Source organism: Corylus avellana, chromosome ca3, assembly GCF_901000735.1.
Source record: "Corylus avellana chromosome ca3, CavTom2PMs-1.0".
NCBI lineage: Eukaryota > Viridiplantae > Streptophyta > Magnoliopsida > Fagales > Betulaceae > Corylus > Corylus avellana.
In genome coordinates this window covers 39,061,149-39,081,947 of record NC_081543.1, presented here as the reverse complement: position 1 = coordinate 39,081,947, position 20,799 = coordinate 39,061,149, and the positions used below count along the sequence as shown (strand labels likewise).

The 20,799-nt window shown below is 36.9% G+C and overlaps 3 protein-coding genes across 3 annotated transcripts; 2 read left to right on the top strand and 1 right to left on the bottom strand.

The window, feature by feature from the left end:
• Positions 1–380: 380 nt before the first annotated feature.
• LOC132174614 (uncharacterized) lies at positions 381–1,424 on the top strand. The gene has a single exon (XM_059586246.1). The coding sequence runs from the start codon at positions 381–383 to the stop codon at positions 1,422–1,424; it is 1,044 nt and encodes a 347-aa protein (XP_059442229.1).
• A 1,253-nt stretch (positions 1,425–2,677) lies between these two features.
• LOC132173305 (uncharacterized) lies at positions 2,678–7,199 on the top strand. The gene is made up of 6 exons (XM_059584761.1): positions 2,678–2,901; positions 3,203–3,462; positions 4,043–4,184; positions 4,304–4,396; positions 5,077–5,164; positions 6,167–7,199. Exons 1-6 carry the CDS (start codon positions 2,828–2,830, stop codon positions 6,443–6,445), a joined length of 936 nt encoding a protein of 311 aa, XP_059440744.1. The 5' UTR covers positions 2,678–2,827; the 3' UTR covers positions 6,446–7,199.
• Positions 7,200–8,168: 969 nt separating this feature from the next.
• On the bottom strand, positions 8,169–12,078 carry LOC132176718 (leucine-rich repeat receptor-like serine/threonine-protein kinase RGI4). The gene is made up of 2 exons (XM_059589002.1): positions 9,167–12,078; positions 8,169–9,060 (listed from the first exon to the last, which is right to left on the bottom strand). Exons 1-2 carry the CDS (start codon positions 11,982–11,984, stop codon positions 8,603–8,605), a joined length of 3,276 nt encoding a protein of 1,091 aa, XP_059444985.1. The 5' UTR covers positions 11,985–12,078; the 3' UTR covers positions 8,169–8,602.
• Between the last annotated feature and the right edge of the window lie 8,721 nt (positions 12,079–20,799).

The window sequence follows — 20,799 nt, the reverse complement described above, 5'->3', positions numbered from 1 at the left end:
TACTCAAAACTAACTTTTTCATGTCAGTTTTTCCAATACCTGCCTCCTAATGTTTCAACATTTTGGCAGTTTTTCAATCTGTGATTAGTTTGAGGCTTCTTCCCAATCAACTTGATGCCAGCAAATTTGGTAAGGTGGGTTCCTTCATATATATCTTCTGTAAACATACCTTTTCGTGTTCAATCTTCAAGAATTTGATTGGCTTCAATTCATAAGGGCAATCTCAGCTTTACTAACCCCAGGTAATATGAAATTTAGTATCTTTCATCTCATGTCTGTGGCCTAATATTTCAAGTTAAGCGTTTGGGGTTCATCTATTGGAGGTAGCATCAAATTAAGTTTATATGGATTTGGCTAATGATTAGCAGGAAAACTGACTTATGGGGATCAAAGAATTTGAAATGTCAGTCCATGTCTCAACATCACAGTTGCAGGCTCAATCAAAACTGACTTGGAAAAAGGCCTTAACAGTGTCTAATTATATTATGGGTGCTGCACAATTTTCCAATCCAAAACCACCATCTGAGGAGAAAGCATCTGATCAATATCAGACGACAAATAAAGTAGCCCCTCAGACCTCAATCACCTTTGTCTACCAAGCAAAAGTAGCAGAATTTCTGCGCAATGTAACAGTGACATGGTGCAAAAATCTCATCAACCATTCCCTTAGCATCACCGTGGAAAACCCTTCTGATGAAAATAAACACACTTGCAAGGTTGATATAAGGGCTTGGCAATTTTGGGGTAGAAAGGGTCTGAAATCCTTCGAGTTAGATGGGAAACTAGTAGGCATTTTCTGGGATTTTCGACAGGCAAAATTCTCCAGCTCCCCGGAACCCTGCTCTGATTATTATGTTGCCATGGTCTCCGATGAAGAGGTGGTTTTATTGCTAGGGGACTTAAAAAACGAAGCTTTTCAAAGAACCAGAACAAGACCATCCTTAGAAGATGCTATCTTGTTGTACAAGAAAGAGCATGTGTATGGAAAAAGATCGTTTTGCACCAGAGCCATGTTAGCTGATGGTGGTAAAGAACATTACATTTTCATTGAAACTTCTCTCCCCGGCGCCGGGCCCGGTGATCCTGAGATGTGGATTAGCATTGACAGCACAGTTTTGATTCGAGTTATGAACTTGAACTGGAGATTTAGAGGAAATGAGACGGCAATGGTGAACAATTTGCCCGTACAAATTTTGTGGGATGTGCATGATTGGTTGCATGGAAAACCCGGGTCAGGCCGGCCTGGCCTCTTCATCTTCAAGACGGGCACACCAGAATGTGCATCAGATGATGATCTTGATGATGATGATCCTGATGATGAAAATGAAGGTGGCAGTATATATGGCTCTGCCTCATCACAAGGATGCCCATCAACCCCAGAGTTCTGCCATTTTTTATATGCCTGGAGAACTGATCATCAGTAATTAATAGCAAGAGACTCATCTAAAACATTATATTATTATACTATGCTGTAAAAGTATTGAATAAATAATTATTATTTTTTTTAATTTATTTATGTTTTTAGGATAAGTGGAGAACTAGAGGTTCTGATTCGAACCCTGACTCTACAATTTACCTAAATATTCTATATATTTGCTTCAATTCTTAGAGCCTTTATTTGTCCCCTTGATTGATATTTCAACATTTTAAAATTGACTAATTAATTAACAACAAAATGTGAGTTCTATGTAGTCTAGACAAAGTTTGACGACCATGAGAGTATTTTTGGCACGAAAGTTATTTGTTTGAACAAGTCAAACTAAAGACCCAAAAGTTGCATTTGGGACTAATATTGGGTCAAGGATATGCGATTAAAGTTAAGAACCGTTAACGATGGCTTATATAAAGGTTGATTGTCACCGTCGTATCATCAAAGTTAATTGGCAATGTCATGTCAGTAAAATAAAGTAGTGACGAAAGCATAATCTTATTTTAGCATTACTCCAAAATAATTTATCATTATAGACAAGGTGGGCGTAACTCCTGTGTGTAGGAGAGTGTTGGCCGTTGGGCAATAGTTGAGCCCAATGTGGTCGGGCTTGGTGTGTGTAAGTCCATTTAATTGGGCCCAGGTTAGAATAGTTAATGCCCTATGAAAATTTATTAAGTCCTAAAGCACTAAACCTAGGTTTATTTCTGAAACTCAATTAGATGGGCCTATACACACTAAGGCCCTTTACATTGGACTCAATTAGGGCACACCACTCTCTAGGTCATGGGGTGTTACACGGTGCCTTCCTTTAATAATAGGTATTAAGATGTTTGAACTTGTGAGAGTTTAGGGCTTTGTTTAGAAAATGACTAATATGTTGAATAATTTATTATCTTTTATTATAAATAAAATCAAATTAAGGTAATTTTATCTTTTGTAAGCATGAGTAATGCTACATGCTACACTTTTATCTTACTCTCATCTTTTTAGATTGATATAACAGTGTTCATCAGCTCTTGTTAAAAAAAAAAAATTCAAAGCCTATCAACCTAGTGGGATGAGAATGTATTATATAGCATTTTTTATAAACATTTATATATATTATAGTTCATATATGCATGAATAATACTAGAAACCATACTTTTTATTCCATCACTATCATATAAAGATTAGCATTGGGCCTATATAGTGGTCGATTAGGCACAAGATTTTTTGGGCTTGGATACATGAGAGAGTCCACACACGGAATTTCACAACTGGTATCTCCACGCTCCTGCGAGAAAACTGTAAAACACGCGTCCCTGAGAACAAACAAAATCCTAAGGGCCTAAACCCTAACCCATTCCGAAATTAGGGCTTATGCTTCGTCTCTAAAACGCAAAATCAAATTCGTAAATGGCGGTTTTGGCGGGAAATATCAGGTTGACAATCTCATCCCAGATTCAATGTCGAGTCTTCTTCATTCCCTGGTGAGAACTTTCTCTGGATTAGCTTCATCGTTTTTCTACCCTCTATTTGGCTGCGGAGAAAATGAATGAAGGAGAAAAGAAATTTACATATAGAATATTTCTGGTATTTTCTGGAAGTGGGTATTATTGTCTCAGTTTCGTAAAGGTTTTAGTTTTCTCTGGTTCCAAACAGTGAAATCTCTGAGGTCTTAAGCTTTAAACAGAAGATTCAGAATTCCCAAAATTGATCACTGAGTATTGAAAAATTATGGGCATTTAATCGTTCGGTATTTTTCAACAATTAGTTTCTTTTTGTTTATAGGGTGAAGAAGAACAATGTCACTGCCATCACATGTTTGCAGAGCAGGGACTATTGTTCATCAGTTCCGGTTAGGTACTTTCCTAGGAGATATTCTAAGATTGACAAACCAGAAAGTCCTCTGCCAAGAAAAGGTTCCAAGAAAAATGAATTTCCTGACTATTCAGATGGAATGCAGAGAAGTTTTGTTTCTGATGAGGAGAAGTCTCAAAATCAGGATCAAATGTTGAAGAACACCGTGTTGTTTGATGATGCTGAACAAGGTATTTAATATATTTTTAATTTGTTGAGCAAGTGAAGTGACATTAGTTTTTACTTTGAATGATTGTGAGTACGAGTAGTGTTTTGGTGTGTGTGATATGTGTGAGCAATGCTGTGTAACTAAGTTATGGTTGGAGATCTTGAAAGTCTGTACTTACATAATGCATGGGCTTTAAGTGGAAGGTCTGAGCTATTAGAGTCACTTGCTCTATTTACTAGCGGGACAACAATATATGATAGGGTTCAGGTTGAAAATACATTGACCATTAGCGAATGGTTGGACAAGCACGAAGAATGCAAGTCATTGCTTGTTAGGCTTCTTAAGGTAGTATTATCATAGATTCACTTTGCAACATAAAAGAAGGACGTTCTTATAACCTTGTTTTCTCTTCATGTAATTGTAGGTTAGAAAAAGTAGATACAGATTATTCTACAGATGCCAATTGATGCAGCTTTAGCATATTGTGTTCATGTTATTAATCGGGCTCTATGTGTATGCAAAAGTGGAGGAATATGCATTAAAAAACATTATGGCAATTCTTTAGTTGGAAGATGAAATTCTTTATGATGTTGCATTTGTAGACTATGAACTCATGGAAGAGCCTGAGGAGGTTGTTAAAAAGTTCAGCATTCATCAAGGGAAGGATTGTGAACAGGATGTATCATGTGCCATTAAAGCTAAGCAAGATGCAGAAAACTTTGCAACCAAGCTACTTGCGACAAGGTTAGAATATTATCTTCATTAACTTAATCTCTTCAGGATGTATCATGCATGTGTGTTTGCTTCTGTAAGCAGAAGAAGATAAGGAGATCTGTTTTTGAGCTTGTTTTCTTCCTTTGCAGATCATTCACAGCTGTTGAAGTGAGAAAGAAATTGCTGGGGAAGAGATTTTCACCAGATACTGTGGAGGCAGTCATAAATGATTTCCAGAGAAGGTGCAAAAATAATAATTTAGATATTCATTATGTTTAAGGCATCTGTTTGCAACTTAAAAAAAAAAAAAAAAATACTTCAAGAGATTGCTTGGGTACTATTTTCTCAATTATTGGCTTTTCATTCTTTTGCAACTTGATGAGAATTGTTTTAGTTCCTGTGTCTCTTATCAACTACCTTTCACATCAACATAAGAATGATGGACTAGAAACACAGGAAATAGCATCATCAAATCTTCAGGCCATTGTGAACTTTTGGGTTTTCCTTTTCTGAAGCTGGCACTCTTTTATGTCTTATATTTTCAATGTTACTAACAATGGCTATAAATTTGGTTTACAACGGCAGTTACATGAGTTTTCTCTTGATTATTGTTGGATCTTGTTACCTAGTGGTGACTATTCTGAAACCAGAGGGGATACCCTATAATTACATGTGTATCTGGAGTAAAAGATTAAAGAAATAGAACACTGAAACAGATGAGCATCTTTTAGCCACAGGGGAGGTCCTGGGATTTTCTTGCTTCCCCACCTTCCTGAGGATCTAAGGATGACCTTTCTAGGCTATTCTATCTATATCTCATTTTTCAAGTACATTTTCATAATTGGATCGTAAGATTTCCACTCATCCAAATAGATTTCATATACATGTCCTGTGCAAGTTTGACCCTTTTATTTTGTTGTAGAGGGTTTATCAATGATAGATTGTATGCGGAAATATATTCTCGGTCTAGATGGTCTACTTCAAGTTGGGGACCAAGGCGTATCAAGCAGGTAAGCTTTCTAGTTTTAGTACTATCGTGTCCAACCTAATGTTATGAATATGTGTCTCTAAGAGCTGTGTTGTCTTTTTAGCCATGGGCATTGTTTCTCTTTTGAATGTTATTTGATAGCTGTTTGAGTTTGCATATTACTTTTGTGGGAATTTCTTTCAATAGAACCTAAGAACAAAAAACATTAGGTAATTATTAATTATTATTTTTCTCTAAATGATTTATCACATAATTTTTTTGGCATTCTATACTTTTGTGATATATTGGATGTGGTATCTAGAAAAAGTAATCTGAGGAAAGATTGTGTAAAAATTCTGTGGCCTGTCTTGCAAACTCAGGAGTTCAGTGATAATTTAGCCCCTTTTTCTTTGTGATTATTGAGGATAGTGCAGAATTGAAATAAGTAGAAGAGCCACTTGCTGGGACAATTGGTAAAACATCAGATGAGTTTGAGAATATTATGCCAAAACAAACAGTCTACTCAACTTAGAAATCCTCGCTCATTTAGTTATTTATTTATTTTATTTTTTGAAGCAGTTATTACATCTTTGAAAAGAACACGTTATCTGTATTTCAATGAGATTGATCTTCTAACCTAAGTGTTGAGCCTTAGTCTATTGACACATGTCCAAAATGAAGGTGAATATTACAACGTAAGCCATTAAAGAAATCATTCTGGAAGCTAAATGTCTATTCTTGTCTCCGTATCTTATCCATATAAATTAATTAGTAAAGAAGTAGACTAAGATGATTATGGTTTCTGGCACTTTGCAGCTCATGGTAGACTAAAAGTGAGAATAATTATTAATGGGCTTATTGATAAATTGCTAGTAATAGCTTATCATGTGCTATTCAGCTTTGGTTTCTATGTTAGAATAGAGAAGGAAGAAGAAAATTTGATGTATAAGAAGGGAAAGAACGAGACTATTGCTTCCATCTACTTTCTGTCATTCTCAAGGGAAAATGTTGTTCTTTACATGATGGAGCATTGTTGTTGGATCAGGCACTCTTGACGAAAGGAGTAAGTGAAGTTGATGTGGAGAAAGCAGTAAAACTGGTTTTTGAGGATGGTAAATCTGGTGATCAACAGTCGAGTCTTGGCTTGTCAAAGCTTTCCATGGATAATTTATTTGTTCAGGCCTCAAAGCAGTGGCTGCGAGGTCGAGATGTGCCAAAAGAGACAAGGAAATCAAGGATAGTTCGGTGGCTTCAGTATCGTGGGTTCAACTGGGGTGTTGTCAGCACCATATTGAAGAAGTTAGAATCACAGTATCCTCCCTAGGGCACCAGTTGGATCTCTTACTTCCATAGCTTCTAAAAAGTGGGATGCAGTGCCATATTCATCACTTCACATGTAAATTGTGTGATATGGACAGGGTTACACTTACACTCTCAATTGGAACGCGCTGTTCTGGCCAAAAGAAAGTTGGTCCCCATAGGCCTTACACTCCACACTGCTGCATCAGCTACCCTAAAGTCATCTAGGTAGAATTACCTTACGGACAGCACAGAGATGCTGTTGGTGGAGTCAATATTTTTATTTCTGGATGTATAAATCCTCATGTACCATTGATAACTCTTAACGAAATCCAGTTGCTTGTGTGGTGTATGTATTTACTCATTTTGATAGTAGTTACTGAAGAGTAGTTGAATGTAGATTCAATTCATATTTGAAAGCTTCTCTGAAGATATATAATTGTAATATCTGGAATGTTGTAAGGACCATCGGATCAATTTAATTCTTGTGTTTACTACAAACAGGTTGGATATACTTTCTTTCTTTTTTTCTTCTAAGCAAACAGGTTGGATATACAATACAAATGACTGAAATGAGGTGTTAACTAATCTTCTGGATCAAGATAAAACCTCGTTGAATTGATCCTTTGTTTTTTCTTCCTTCTTCACTATAGTAAATTTAAGGAGAGTATTGGAAGAAGAGACCCATAAGCGTTTTCTGAGGTCCATCTTAAAAGTACTATGACTCTCATAAGTAGCTTAGTCAATTATAAACATCATTCATCTGTTTTCTTTATGGGCAAGATGAAGCTTCTGCCAAGGCTACAAACTCAACTTTGAAATGGAAAGCAAATTAAAGCATATCATAGTAACTGCATCCAATCTTTAAAAAAAAAAAAAAAAAATTAAAAAAAAAAAAAAAAAAAAACCTTGTTTATATTTCCACATATTACAGGTAACTAAGGCTTTGACCGTTAAGAGTAGGGAAGTTGATCTCCCTGTCCTGCATATTGACTTATTTCCTTCAATGTATCATAAAAGTTGAAAGAGCTTCAAATACAAGCATAGTAAAGTAGTACCTACCTAAATGTGATTGCTTAAAGAGACCTAATGCTTAAGGAATGAGGGGCAAGACATATAAGGGGGCGAGAAATCCCAACAAATTCCCCAATACAGTTAATACATTGTGTGATAAAAATAGTATAAATGACCCAAATAAATAATCCGGTACAATACCTTCCCGCCCCATCGATCAAGAAAAGGGCTACAAAAACCAGTAGTTTTTGTAGTAGACCAAAAAACAATGAGCTACTAATAAGCACACTTGTACTAGCATTAAGGGATCTTAGTTGCTGCAACGAAGTGAATTGCACTGAGATCAATTGAGCTATAGTTAGCGGAATGCTCCACTCTGGTAAAGAAGGTGTGTGACTGTTGGTGACTAGGGGACATTATTATAATCGCAACCCATGTGCAGCAATTCTTTTTGTAGAATTGTCATGCTGTTTTGGTAGTATGCATACAAGTATAATATTCCTCCTATCACATATAGAGCAAGATTAATATACTTTTGCATAAGAGTTTTTCCTTGCTGGAAAGTCTCAAGTCTCTCTCACACAGCACATGGATGGGTGATGTATGGAACGTGGGACCATGTGAACACTGCTGGAAAGAGAGAGAGGGGTCAAGGAATCCCATTGTCTACAATACATTCCAACCATATATTCCCAAAAATACCAATCATTATATTACCTTCTACGCACCCTACAATCAATCACCATCTCACCTTCAAGAGACAATTAAGCCATCACTATTCCCACCATAATCCCCCCTCTATGGCGGAGCCACGAAGGAAGTTGCAATTTTAAAGCACCAAAATTATGTTACATAGCTTACGCTAAGACTATTTTACTAATTCAATTCAGAATTTTGCTAAATGATTACAACCACATGCAGTAGAAACTACAAAACCAAAATACATTACAATTCCTCTTGTAATCTTCTGCCTTGGTGTAATGGACCGAAGATTCCCTGTAAAAGAGGGTCTCGGGCTCGAAGTGCCTTGGCAAGTGAGCCCTGCACCCCTCTCCCACTATAACTAATTGGATATTAGAAAGGATCTTGTTCCCTCTCATTCCTGGCCTGAATATTATGCACAAAACAGCTAGCAAATTGCCTTGTGAAATCTTAATTTACAGGATTCTTAGAGGGAATCATCGGAGAAAGCAAAGGAGCAATTAGAAGAGCCTTGTGAAACTACTTTCCTAGCAGGAGATGAGGAACGAATAGCAGCTGACAAACCTCCCTTTGACATGTCAGGCTCCGGCCTTGTGGCCTCGACATGTCGAATTTCTTTGAGCATTGCAACGACATCCTTCATCATAGGACGATCGGAAGGTCGGGTACTGATGCAGAGAAACGAAACCGCTAGCGTTTGAAGCATTTCATGCATTGTAGGGTCAGCCCTCCCCCTGAGCTTTGGATCAAGAATGTCAGCCGCGTCTCGCTTGTTGGCTAAGTGGTCACGAACCCACTGAACCAAATATGCACCCCCGGGCAAAGTCGGGTCTAATGGGTGCCTTCCGGTCAAGACCTCCAGAAGGACCACACCAAAGCTATAAACATCACTCTTCTCAGTGATACGCTGCATCGATGCGTGCTCTAAAAAAGTAAAAACACCAAAAGAAAAGAAAAAGAAACAAAATTAGTTAAGAAAAACAAAATTAAGAAGCTAATTGAATTTAGGTAGAAGAAAAAAAGTAAATACCAGGAGCCATGTATCCATAAGAACCAGCAAGATGAGGTCTTTGACTTGGTTTGGTAGCATCATCATCACCATTGCTGTTCACAATTCTAGCCAAACCAAAGTCAGCCAGGAAAGGTTCATAGCGACGACCCAACAACACATTCATGGCTTTCACATCCCCATGCAAAATTGCAGGCACACAGTCATGGTGCAAGTAAGCAAGGGCATGAGCCACGCCTAAAACGACATCGTATCTAGCCTCCCACTCTGCTCCTCCCTTCCCAGCACCATGAAGAAGTGAACTCAAGCTTCCATTCGGCAGATAATCGTAGAACAGCAGCTTTAGCTTCCGATTTGATCCCCAACCCAAAAGTCGAATGATGTTTTTGTGTCTGATTGAACCAAGTGTCTGGATTTCAGAGCTGAATGCTCCTGACTCATCAGATGACCACATCTTCTTCACTGCTAGTGTTTCTCCATTTGGAATTATCACTCTGTACACAACTCCAGAGCTCCCAGTGCCAATCACGTTAGCAGATGTTAGATTCTGGACGATGTCATCAATGGAGAATTCGAGCTTATTTTGATACAGAGTCATTTCCCAGATGTCATCTTCCATGAGCTTCCTGCTCACCATGCGGGCACGTACTAAAATGTAGATTGCTAGCAGTATCAGTACTGCGCTGGCGCTAAGGAGGATGGACATCACTAGCTTCATAGCTGATCTGGCGCGGTGGTCCGGTCCCATCGGAGTTACAACCCCACTGGAGATGTAGAGACCTTTGTTTGCTTCCAAGTCACTGAGAGGAAGTTTCCGAAAGAATGGAGTGTTGGGCAATTCACCGGAGAAGTCATTGAAGGAGACATTGAGGGAGACAAGGTTTTGAAGGTTTGCCAGAGTGTCAAGGTTTCCACTGAGCTTGTTGTGGGAGATATCTAGGACTCCTAGCTTGGTAAGACCAGAGAATTCAGATGGAATCTCACCTGAAAGTTGGTTACTGCTTAGATTGAGAGAGATTGCTAGTGCTGGAATTTGACCAAGTTCCTTTGGAATCTCGCCGTAGAAATTATTGCTCCCGAGGTCTAATAGTTGTAGCTTACTGCAAGACAGGATCTCTGTTGGGATTTGACCAGAAAGTTGATTCTTCCCTACATAGAGCTTGGATAATTCTGTTAATGACCCAATGCTATGAGTCAATGGCCCCGTAAGCCTATTGTCCGAGATGTCAACGAACTGAAGGCTTTTGGGCAGAGTATCTGGCAAAAGACCAGAGAGTCCATTTGAATGCAGATCAAGAAACTCGAGGCTTTGGCATCCAGATATGGATGGAGGAATTCCTCCAACAAGACGATTCATGCTCACGTCCATGAAATCCAAACCCTTCAAGTTTCCAATCTCCGATGGAATAGTGCCTGCAAGCCTATTGCCATTGAGCCTTAACCGGTACAAGTTTGTGCAGTTTCCCACATCAGGAGGTATAAAGCCCGAGAGATCATTGGAAAGTAGCAGTATCTGGCTGAGATTTTTCAATGCAAATATCCGCTTTGGTATTGGACCAAATAGCTTGTTATAAGACAGATCAAGAGCCTGAAGCTCTCGGCACTCAGAGAGGCTCTCTGGAATATTTCCAGTTAGCCTGTTCTGCCAGGCAAAGAATAGAGTTAAGTTCTTCAGGTTGCCAATCAGAAAAGGAATCTCGCCTCCAATGTCATTGTTATCGACTTCCAGATGAGTCAGAGCATTGCAATTTGAGATCTCAGAAGGTATGGTACCTGATAACTGATTAACACTCAGCTGAAGCCCTTGAAGTTTGGAAAGTTCTCCCAAACTTTTTGGTATGCTGCCTGTCAGAAGATTTTCTGAGAAGTCGATGACTGTGAGCTCTCTGCAGCTTCCTATCTCATCTGGGATTGAACCAACTAGGCTGTTCTGCCACAAATATAAACTCTGGAGCTTGCTGAGCTCCCCAATTTTCCTTGGGACTGAGCCGGAGAGGGAATTCTGATACAAGTACAGGTTCTGCAACTCACTGCAGTTTCCAATCTCTTCTGGGATGGAACCAGACAATAGAGACGTATAAACGGCTAACGTTTGAAGTCTTTTCAGCATTCCGATTGATGAAGGAAGGCTTCCAGAAATACTGGTTTCGGCCACGCCTAACATAACCAAGTTCGTGCAGTTACCAATTTCCCAAGGCAGCTCGCCCTTGAGATTTTTATTCCCGCCTGCTCGGAAGACTTGTAGCTTTCTTAATGCTCCAATACTCCTTGGAATTTCACCGCTGAGTTGATTGTCATAGAGAGTTAGATATGCAAGACTTGAGAGGTTTCCAACATTGGAAGGAATATCACCTTCGAGGAAATTTGAAAAGAGAGATAAAGTTTGCAGTTTGGTTAGCCTGCAAATGTCCTCTGGGATTTCACCTGAGAGAGAATTTCCACTGAGATCAATGAAACTGAGCTCGTGATATTCTCCAAGTTCCTTTGGTATTGTTCCAGTAAGATTTGTTGATGATAGGGAAATGGTCTTCAAAGACCTGAGAGATTGTAAATTTGAAGGCAATGGACCTTGCAAATCTACTTCTTTCAAGCTTATCTCGACCACTTCGCCATTTGAGCTGCAGTGAATCCCAAACCAGTTGCATGGACTTGGTTCTGCAGGATTCCAAGAGTGCAGTGCATCTGTGGAGCTGTTTAAATTGTTCTTCCATGTTAAAAGAGCTCGTCCCTCCTCATTAATAGAGTAACAACAACAGAAGAAAAGAGTGTTTATCGAAAGAAGTAAGATGAAGGAGAAGATACTGGGAGAAAGCAAGAGATGCCTTAGGCTTGCAGGCATTGCTGAGAGAAGAGAACAGATGATCTGTTTTGGGATTGCAGAGGGGGGAACCCCATGTTTTGTTTATAGAAGAAAAGCAGAAGATCTGGATCCAAGAGCCCCTTCTTTATTCTATTATTATTGTAATTGGTATTTTTGTTTAGTCTAGAGATGGTGATGTGGATGGCTTTCTGGATTTATTTATCCATTTTCTTAATTTATTTATTGGATTATTCGTTTAGCCTCTCAATTGATGAGCTCAAAGTTTCTAGATGGACTTTTATGTTTTAATCTCTCTCTGTAAGTTAGATAGTCTTTTACTCGGCCAAACTGTCAGATATGAAAATGTTGCTCTGCTGATTCCTTACTATCATGTCAAGAAAATTTCCCTTTTTACTGCTTACTTTTAACGGTTATATTATCTCGTTTCCTCCTTTTTGGTTTTTTTGTTTGCATCCCCCCCATATATGTAGTTTTTATAGTTGGAACAGAACACTCACATGGTTTCGTACAGGGACTGGTAAAAATGAAAGAGTAACATCTTCCTTATCTCTTATCGAACTGAGCTGTTCTATTGGTGCATTATCTCATAGATAGTGATGGGCTAATGCTCAAACCAACCAGACACAATGACCCATTGAATGTTTTAGCTCCAGATTCGTTAATCAGGATGGTCATGTCTTCTTTAACAAGCAAGGTCCAGAGGTGGTCCATCAATTTTCTTTTGTGGACACAGTTGATGAGCCTGCCATGTGGTTGTTACTGGTTGTGTTTCTGTAACTTTACAATGTTTACAGGAGCTAAATACAAGCACAACTATTGATGCAATAGCCCACCATTAACCTCTCTCCACTCCAGTTTTGCTGGAAAGAGATTCAGAATCGATGGAATGCTTCTGCATCTCTTACAAGTAAATGTTGTATTTATTTATTTCTTTATTCTGAATTTACTCTGAAGTTCATGGATCTGGATTAGGTATTCTATAGAAGGAGAATGAGTATATTTATTCAATATGAAAAGCTTTTACAGAAATCTATTTGGGGTTGTTTATGAATCTGGTGGAGTAGCGAAGGGCACATGGAAGTGAGGAATATGTTAGAATATAGTCTTACAATATGCATATCTGATCATGCTGTCGGCTAGTCTTTGCTGTAAAGGATTAAAAATAGACAAAGAAAGGCTTCCTGGCATTGAGTGGAAGGGACAACATACACCAGCTTTGAGTTCTTAATTAGTATTAGTACAAACCAGAGCCGGATGACAAATACAAAGCAAAAAATTGTTGGGTTATTTACCTAAAAATATATATATATTAGGTCATGGTCAGGCCTCGTGCCATTGCACTTGGCATCATGAGCTCACGGGCTCGATTTGAAAATACAAATCATTAACTTTTACACATGTATATATGCTTAAAGAAATATGATGGAAACATGCTTCCTTTGTCTCTATTGACAAGTAAAGATTAGGGAAAAATTTTACTTTACGATTGTGGCTAGATGATTGATCATAACAATATTTTTTATTCGGACATTATCTACATTATTCACTGCACATTTAGTTAAATATTTTACGTATTGTGCTGAGATAAATGGTGATTTAACACATATAATACACTTCCGTTTGACTTGTTAACCAGAATAAATAGATGAACAAATGGACTCGCGAAAGAGATTTACTGATCAAAATGGTTTTGTAATATTATCATGCAATGTAATTTTCATAGCTGCAAACAGGGCCATATACAGTAAAAACAACATTGGAAGACTCTTACTATGCTGTCTCATGTTGGACATATAGACAGGAACAGGCCTCCATTATGATTATGATACCAATAAACTGAGAGAAATTGAGCAAATATATGAAAAATATCTAGTAAACAGCAATTGCTACGTAGCAACCTAACCATGACCGCACAAATACTCACTGATACAGACCATAAAAGGGTACGTTGACAACTGAAAGAAACATCTTTTTCATTGCTTGATACAATCTAGCCTAATGATTGAACACTTGATTTGATGAGATATCCATAAGCATAATCTGACCATAAATTTTAATACATTATCTTGTAATTGGTAGCATATCTTATATGACCAAGATCATTGATTGATAAAACCTGTGTGGGAAGTTGGGATACATTCAAATTAAACGGGTTAAATCTCTCAATTCTAATTAGCTAATTTCATGTTGAATTGGTGTCAAGTTCGTGGGTCATATCAAATATTACCGACCCTAGCTAGTTGATGGGTACATGACATGACATGCATTTCCCAAAGTATTTGACAGTAAAAGGAGAAGATCTATGAACCAAGCAGGAGAAGTAAAGGGACACCAATAACATTGACAGACAGGACAGGGACTCCAGCTAAATATGGATGAGAAAACAGAAAAAAGTTACATAATCTTAAATGGTCCCTCCTCCAACCCCACCTTTTATTGTTTAGTTTAATCGGTGAAAGGCGCTTCAAAAAAGGCTTCCCTATTCATGAAATAAAGGACTTAAAAACATATCAATTTGCAGTGCACGAATGGGGTGATGTCATTTTTCACCTAGCAATAATGGGTAGCTAGATAAACTCCCACATGGGGGAAACAAGAAAACCCCTTTGCACTAAAATTTAACAATATTGTATAAAAGAACATGGGAAATTACTCCCTCCTCCCCCTCCCTATTTCTGGTTGCTGTGTGTTAGAAATGATGGTGATGCATGTCTCTAGTATAAAAGGCAACTGGGCAGAGTATAGCGGGGGTAAGCGAAATTAGCCACTCGCTCCTGTAGACGTAGACACATTGCTGATATTGCTGATATTTTCTCCCCCTTTTCTCTTTGCTTTTTACTAAGTCGCATAGTCTCAACAATCCCAATACTCTGTGTGATTTCTTCTTCTTGTTGTTCTTCTTTGAAAAATGTTTAAAAGAAAATGCCTCCATGTTAGGGAAAAGGTGAAATTGCAGGACAACTTAATTAGTTGCTCTAAATTAATGTTATTTTCTTTCTTCCTTTTTTTAATTATTTCTTGCAGTCTAGGAAATGGGATAAATCACATTCAAGTCTTGGGATAGTAGATCTTATCACATGAACGTCATATTCCATACGTTGTTTTCTTTGCTTCACAGCCATGATTGATAGGAATCGGATCACTGTCAACGGTTCAATATCAACAAACTGTACAAGGGGCACATCATGTGAAATAGCTTAGCTGGTTTTTCCCATGCCACTCATAAAAAATTATTTGAGAAAAAAATGCTATGAGTACCACAGTTTTTTAATATAATCTCCTTACAAATTGACATGACAGTCATAGTACTGGTAAAAGAATTAAGACTATATAGTTGACAAATCAAATTTTTTGCTTAATCATTTTATCAATTATGAAATTGTCATGTCAGTGTTCTCGATCGACCAGAAAAGCATTTGGAGGGAATTGGAAAGGCAGCCGGATCATGATACCACGGCTCCACAGGAAAACGCTCTGTTGGCAAGGTAAATTCCGCAAGAGGAGGAAATTCCGAGGAGTGGGAGTTCAGGGAAACCACCCAAGGCCTCTTGACTCAACACAGTGTTCCATGATTCAAATAATATCTAATAGGTCTGTTTGTAAAGAACTTGTAGTAAAAACTGTAATGCCCCTAACAATACTCAAGTAACTTATAAAGCTTATGTATTAAGCTTTGTTTATGAGCATTATGTTTTCACATAGCAGCCATGTGACAACACTTCCTGGTGCATTTTTTAAATGGTCATGTTGCCACTACTGCTTTTTGGCATGAGAGTGCACATGTGAAAGAGAGACACCATGTAATGCAGAAGATTAAGAAGGTTGAGCTGCTTTTTAGTTTATAAATGAAGCTTTTTACAGTAAATAAAGTACACTCGGTGCCATTTCTTCTTCTTCTTCTTTGAAAAATGTTTAAGAAGAAAATGCCTCCGTGCATCCATGTTAGGAGTAAGGTGACATTTGATTTATTTTCTTCGTAGGGTTTATTTCATTCTTAATGTATTTTATGGTTTATTTGGGTTAGTTTCTTATTCACTACTCATTATCTCTCTATAAATAGAGACCTATGTAATATTTTTTAATACAATTCAATATAAGAAAGATGGAGTCATACGTCTTTCTCCGTTTTCACTCGTTTTTCATCTCTTTCATATTTTATTATTTTATATATATTTCAACACCCATAAAAGTTAAAGACTATCACCATCACATGAATGTCATAATCCATACGTTATTTTCTTAATTTCACAACCAGGATTGATAGGAATCTGATCACTGTCAACGTTTTAATAGCAACAAACTGTAGAAGGGGCACATGATATGAAATAGCTTAGCTGGTTTTTCCCATTGTGGAAAAATTATCTGAGAAAATGTTACGAGTACAACAACTTTTGTTACAATTTCCTTGCAAATTAATATGACAATTCATAGTTGACAAGTCAGATTTTTTGATTAATTATTTCACTAGCTAATTATTGAATTGAAACTTGTAAACACAGGAATATAAAGGCTGCAGTATGGTGCACAGACAGACCAATTGAAGCTTATGTCTTAAGCTTTGTTTATGAACATTATGTTTTCACATAGGTGCCATGTGATGCTGACAGCATCTCCTGCCTCCTGTTCATTTTTTAAATGGTTATGTTGTCACCATTGGTTTTTTGCATGAGAGTGCACATGAGAGAGAGAGAGAGAGAAATGAAGGTTTTTACAGTAAATAAAGTATGTGTTAAGGATGTGGGAAAAAATCTTAACAAAGAAAGGAAAAGTTTTTTTTTTCTTCAACAACATAAAAATGTTAAATCACCGCTTAAATAAAAAGCTTAAGATGATATATAATTTAACAAAAACGACCCCACGATAGAGAAGAGAGATTGGATTTGTAAAAGTGGTGGACTATATTAATGTTCAACAGGAGCAGGTGTTATTTAATTTGAAATCAATGTTAATACAAAATATGTAATAACATTTAGCACAATCACAGGACCTTTTTGTGATTGATAGTTGGCACACGTGCAATGGGTTTGGAAAATTGGACTACTCTCTAGACTTTTTAAATCCAATCAATAATAATACACCATGATGGATCCAAAACAAGATTTGTCATTGCCTAAATGCAATCCCATCAACTTGAATCCTTTGGGTCCATGGCCGTCCAAATGGAATCTCCATCCATTGGAAGAGATAACTCTTTTTAATCAGTTGCCCAATCCTCACTAATTCATCCAAAGTTTCCTCCCTTTGGTTTAGCTGTCCATGGCAATTTGATTTAGTGGTTTCAAAATATACAATTTGAAAAAATATTGATCTCAAAAAGCAATTAGTAAAGTTAAGAAGAGTGATGAAAACCACAATTCCTTGTCTGCTGCGCAAAAACAATAACTTTTTCACGTTTTCAAACTTCTACATTAGAAAAAAAAAAAAAAAAAAGCACGCCCTCAAATGGGAAAAAAAAAAAGGTAATATTATCCTTCACACTCATTTATTACACGCATTTCACATTGATTAATGTGACGTGTTTTAAGTGATTTTCTTTGTCACACATTTCAAAAAACAAAATAAAAGTCATTTAAAACACATCATATTAGCAAATGTGAAATGTATGTGATAAATATGTGCGAAAAATAACCTTACTCAAAAAAGAAAAAGGTTTAAGAACGCGTATTTGACTTGCAAAATGGCAAAACCAATTGCGTTCACATTAAAGATAGGGACCCCATTTGAAGGGTCATCTTTTTAGAAAATTAGTTAACTTCGATGCACAATTGATGACAAGCCTACTTTGCTGGTAATGAAGGTCCACTTTGCTGGAAACAAAACCTTTTTCCCAAGATTCCCTCAACTTTTAACAGTCAAATTTGTTAAACCCATGTCACTTAATTGCAAATTGCATATATCTTAGATGCATAAAAAGTGATTAAAAGAAGCATCAAAGCATCACCTTGGCCACTTTTAATAGGGATCCACTGTCTAATCTGATATCTAAGTGTGTATTATTGGTAATAGATTATGATGGACCATTCTTTGCTTCTTATTGGTTGAGTTGTCTAAGCAATACGACTAAAAGAAACATCCAAACATTGCTGTTTAGATTTAAAATCCACCGTTTGATCTTCTTTGTATGGATAATTAATAATACTTGGTCTTAGGCTAATAATTGACCATTCTATGTCCCTTTATTTCCTCCTTTTTCTTTTTCTTTTTTTTTCTTTTTAAATCCGAGTGAGCTGTCTATCAGTTTGGTCTCTTTTTTATGTTGATCAACAAATTTGATCGGTGTGCATAATATTTGGACACATCTATATGGTACCATTCTCATTGGGCTAGTGGGCTAGTCTAGCTCTGTTGTTAAAATTGACAAAACAAAAAAAAAAAAAAAAAATAGCCCCATTAGACATTTAAAAACATAAATAAATAAAGGGTAAATGCTACATTTCTCAACAAATTTACTGAGCACTGTAGTTCAACAATGCATAAAATAAGCTAATAAAAACTGAGTATGATTCTCTCTTCTCTTTGAAAATAGTGAGAATGGATAAAGAAAAAATAATAATAAATAGAATAATGAAAATATATAGCTAAATTAGAGAATGAAATGTACGTATTTTAAAGATAAATATCAATCTAATTTAGAGAAAAACTTTATGCCGTTACGGCTCTTTTTTCTTTTCTTTTTATGATGAGAGGTCAAAGCCCGAGTAATACCTTAATTAATAGTTAATGGTAAAGTTATAGTATAGGCTTTGCATTTTGTTTGTGTACATATTATTCTCTTTTTTCTTTATGCCTTTTGTTGTTGGCTTTGTGTTTCTTAATTCTTAGTGAAGAAGATGGCCTTTTGCTTTCATTGATAATTTCGTTATTAAAAAAACAAGGCTCTATGAAAACAAAAGTTCGTCATACACAAGGTCTATCTTAAAGGTCAAATTATTGTCAGCTAATCCCAAGTTGCCGTCCAAATCTTTCCTTAATTTCGGGATTTTTGTTCCCAAATGGTTTCTTTTTAATTTCATAAAATATTAAAAGAGAGATAATGGATGCATGTAAGGTGGGAAAAAGCTCTTGAAACCTAGGTTTTAAAATTCTTTCCTTTACCTAAAGCACAACATTTGTAACAATTATAATCGGTCAAAACTTGTGTGCGAGATTTGGAAGATTTTTAAGAGTTATCTATGCTTTGCTTTCTCTTTCGGACTTTAAAAAAAAAAAACAAAAAACAAAAACACAAACAAACAAACTTTTTTTTGTGAGGGACCAAACAATGGAAAGGAGTGTCGGTAAATCAAAGCTGAATTCTTTTTGGGTTTGGCTTGGTACGGTACCAATTGTAATAGGATATAAGAGAATAAGAAATATGTATCCCAATTTCAACGAGTTAGTTCAAATTAAAATTAGATTCAAGCCAAGTCCTAATCTTTTGTAGCTACATTTGGTTTGATTATTAACTTTTATAATCAAGTATGTATAGCTCCATATGTAATTAAAAAATGACATTAGCATGCATTAAACCTAGTCTTAATTGTGAGTAGTTATATTAAAGTTAGTCTCAATATTGAAAATAAAAAGCTTAAAAATAATGCAAATGGGTAAAAGTGAAATCGATCAAATATTGTTCCATTAAACTTTGTCAATGGATTCTCTCCAAAGAACTTGTCTCGCTCTCTTCCTACTCTCGAGTGACTTTATCCTGTTAGTGAATTGCAACTAGGGAGAACTGAATGGCTCAACCTCCTTCCCTCTCGATCCTCTTCCTTTTTTTCTCTTTTTTCTTTTCTTTTTTTTTTTCAACTTGAAAGCCAAATCTACCATGCATTTGTGCCTATTGCAACAACGCGTTATCTCCTCGTCTTCACTAGCCTTTTCACCACCTATCTTCAACCTCCTCCATTGCACATGCACTGCATGCGCTACCATGGCGAGTTGGCGACTGTGGTATGCACGTGCCATCCCTCTTTTTTTGTTTTTTATGTCAGTTTCTTTCCTTGCTCTCTTTTGAATTTTCATAGTTGGCACCCCACTTTTGTCTATGTAGATCTTCAGAATCTAATTGCAGATCTAGATGTGATGTTCTCTAAATCTCTGCACTACTCTCTTGCTAGACATCGCGGTGGTGCTTCTCTTTGAGGGCTCCAATCCAACCACTGCTAGTGTTCTGTTATTTATTGTGGTTCTCAAATTTGCTAGTTGCCGCATAATGTGTTGTTTCAAGAAAATTCACTTTTAGACAGTCCCTACAAACCATCATCATCATCTCAGGCAACCCCTCTCTTGGCTGATGAGCCAAGGGCCATTCATCTTAGTAGATCTTTTTCTTTTTTTGGCACTGTATTTGTACTAATAAGGAGGAACTCTATTGGGCTATCCCACCCTCTTTTGTTTTCTTCCATGTGGTTAATCTCTTCCCTGCTCCCTTGTACTTGCTTGAAAAAACAAAAAAAAAAAAAATCCCGAAAACCAATTGATCGGATCGTGCCGGGTCCATTATGAATCCCTATGGACCAAGTTTGGGACTAAGGACACCCTATTGAAAACAATGGATAATCTAATCACAAATAGTCTCTCATTCTCACTTCCATTTGGATCAAGAATGGGAAAGACTCTCCATTGTAGTCACTTTCCTCATTTTAATAAAAAAAAATTTAAAAAGAAAAAAAAGGGGATAATGTAGTCAGAAAGGCCCAACCATGTCCTCCGGTTGAGAGAAGGAAATCATGATCATGGTATCTACAGAGAGGTGACGCATGTTAGTTTATCTCTGAACTTTGGTTTCCACTTCTCAAAGCTAATTGAGATTATCTCAAAACTTCTGTAGTTTTCCTCATCAGGAGGACAT

Coding starts and splice junctions, on each gene's coding strand:
- LOC132174614 (XM_059586246.1), top strand. CDS start 381: ATGGGGATCAAAGAATTTGAAATGTCAGTCCATGTCTCAACATCACAG.
- LOC132173305 (XM_059584761.1), top strand. CDS start 2,828: ATGGCGGTTTTGGCGGGAAATATCAGGTTGACAATCTCATCCCAGATT. Junction 4,397..5,076: donor ATAAATGATTTCCAGAGAAG/GTGCAAAAATAA, acceptor ATTTTGTTGTAG/AGGGTTTATCAATGATAGAT. Junction 5,165..6,166: donor GACCAAGGCGTATCAAGCAG/GTAAGCTTTCTA, acceptor TTGTTGGATCAG/GCACTCTTGACGAAAGGAGT.
- LOC132176718 (XM_059589002.1), bottom strand. CDS start 11,984: ATGCCTGCAAGCCTAAGGCATCTCTTGCTTTCTCCCAGTATCTTCTCC. Junction 9,061..9,166: donor TTATGGATACATGGCTCCTG/GTATTTACTTTT, acceptor TTACTTTTTTAG/AGCACGCATCGATGCAGCGT.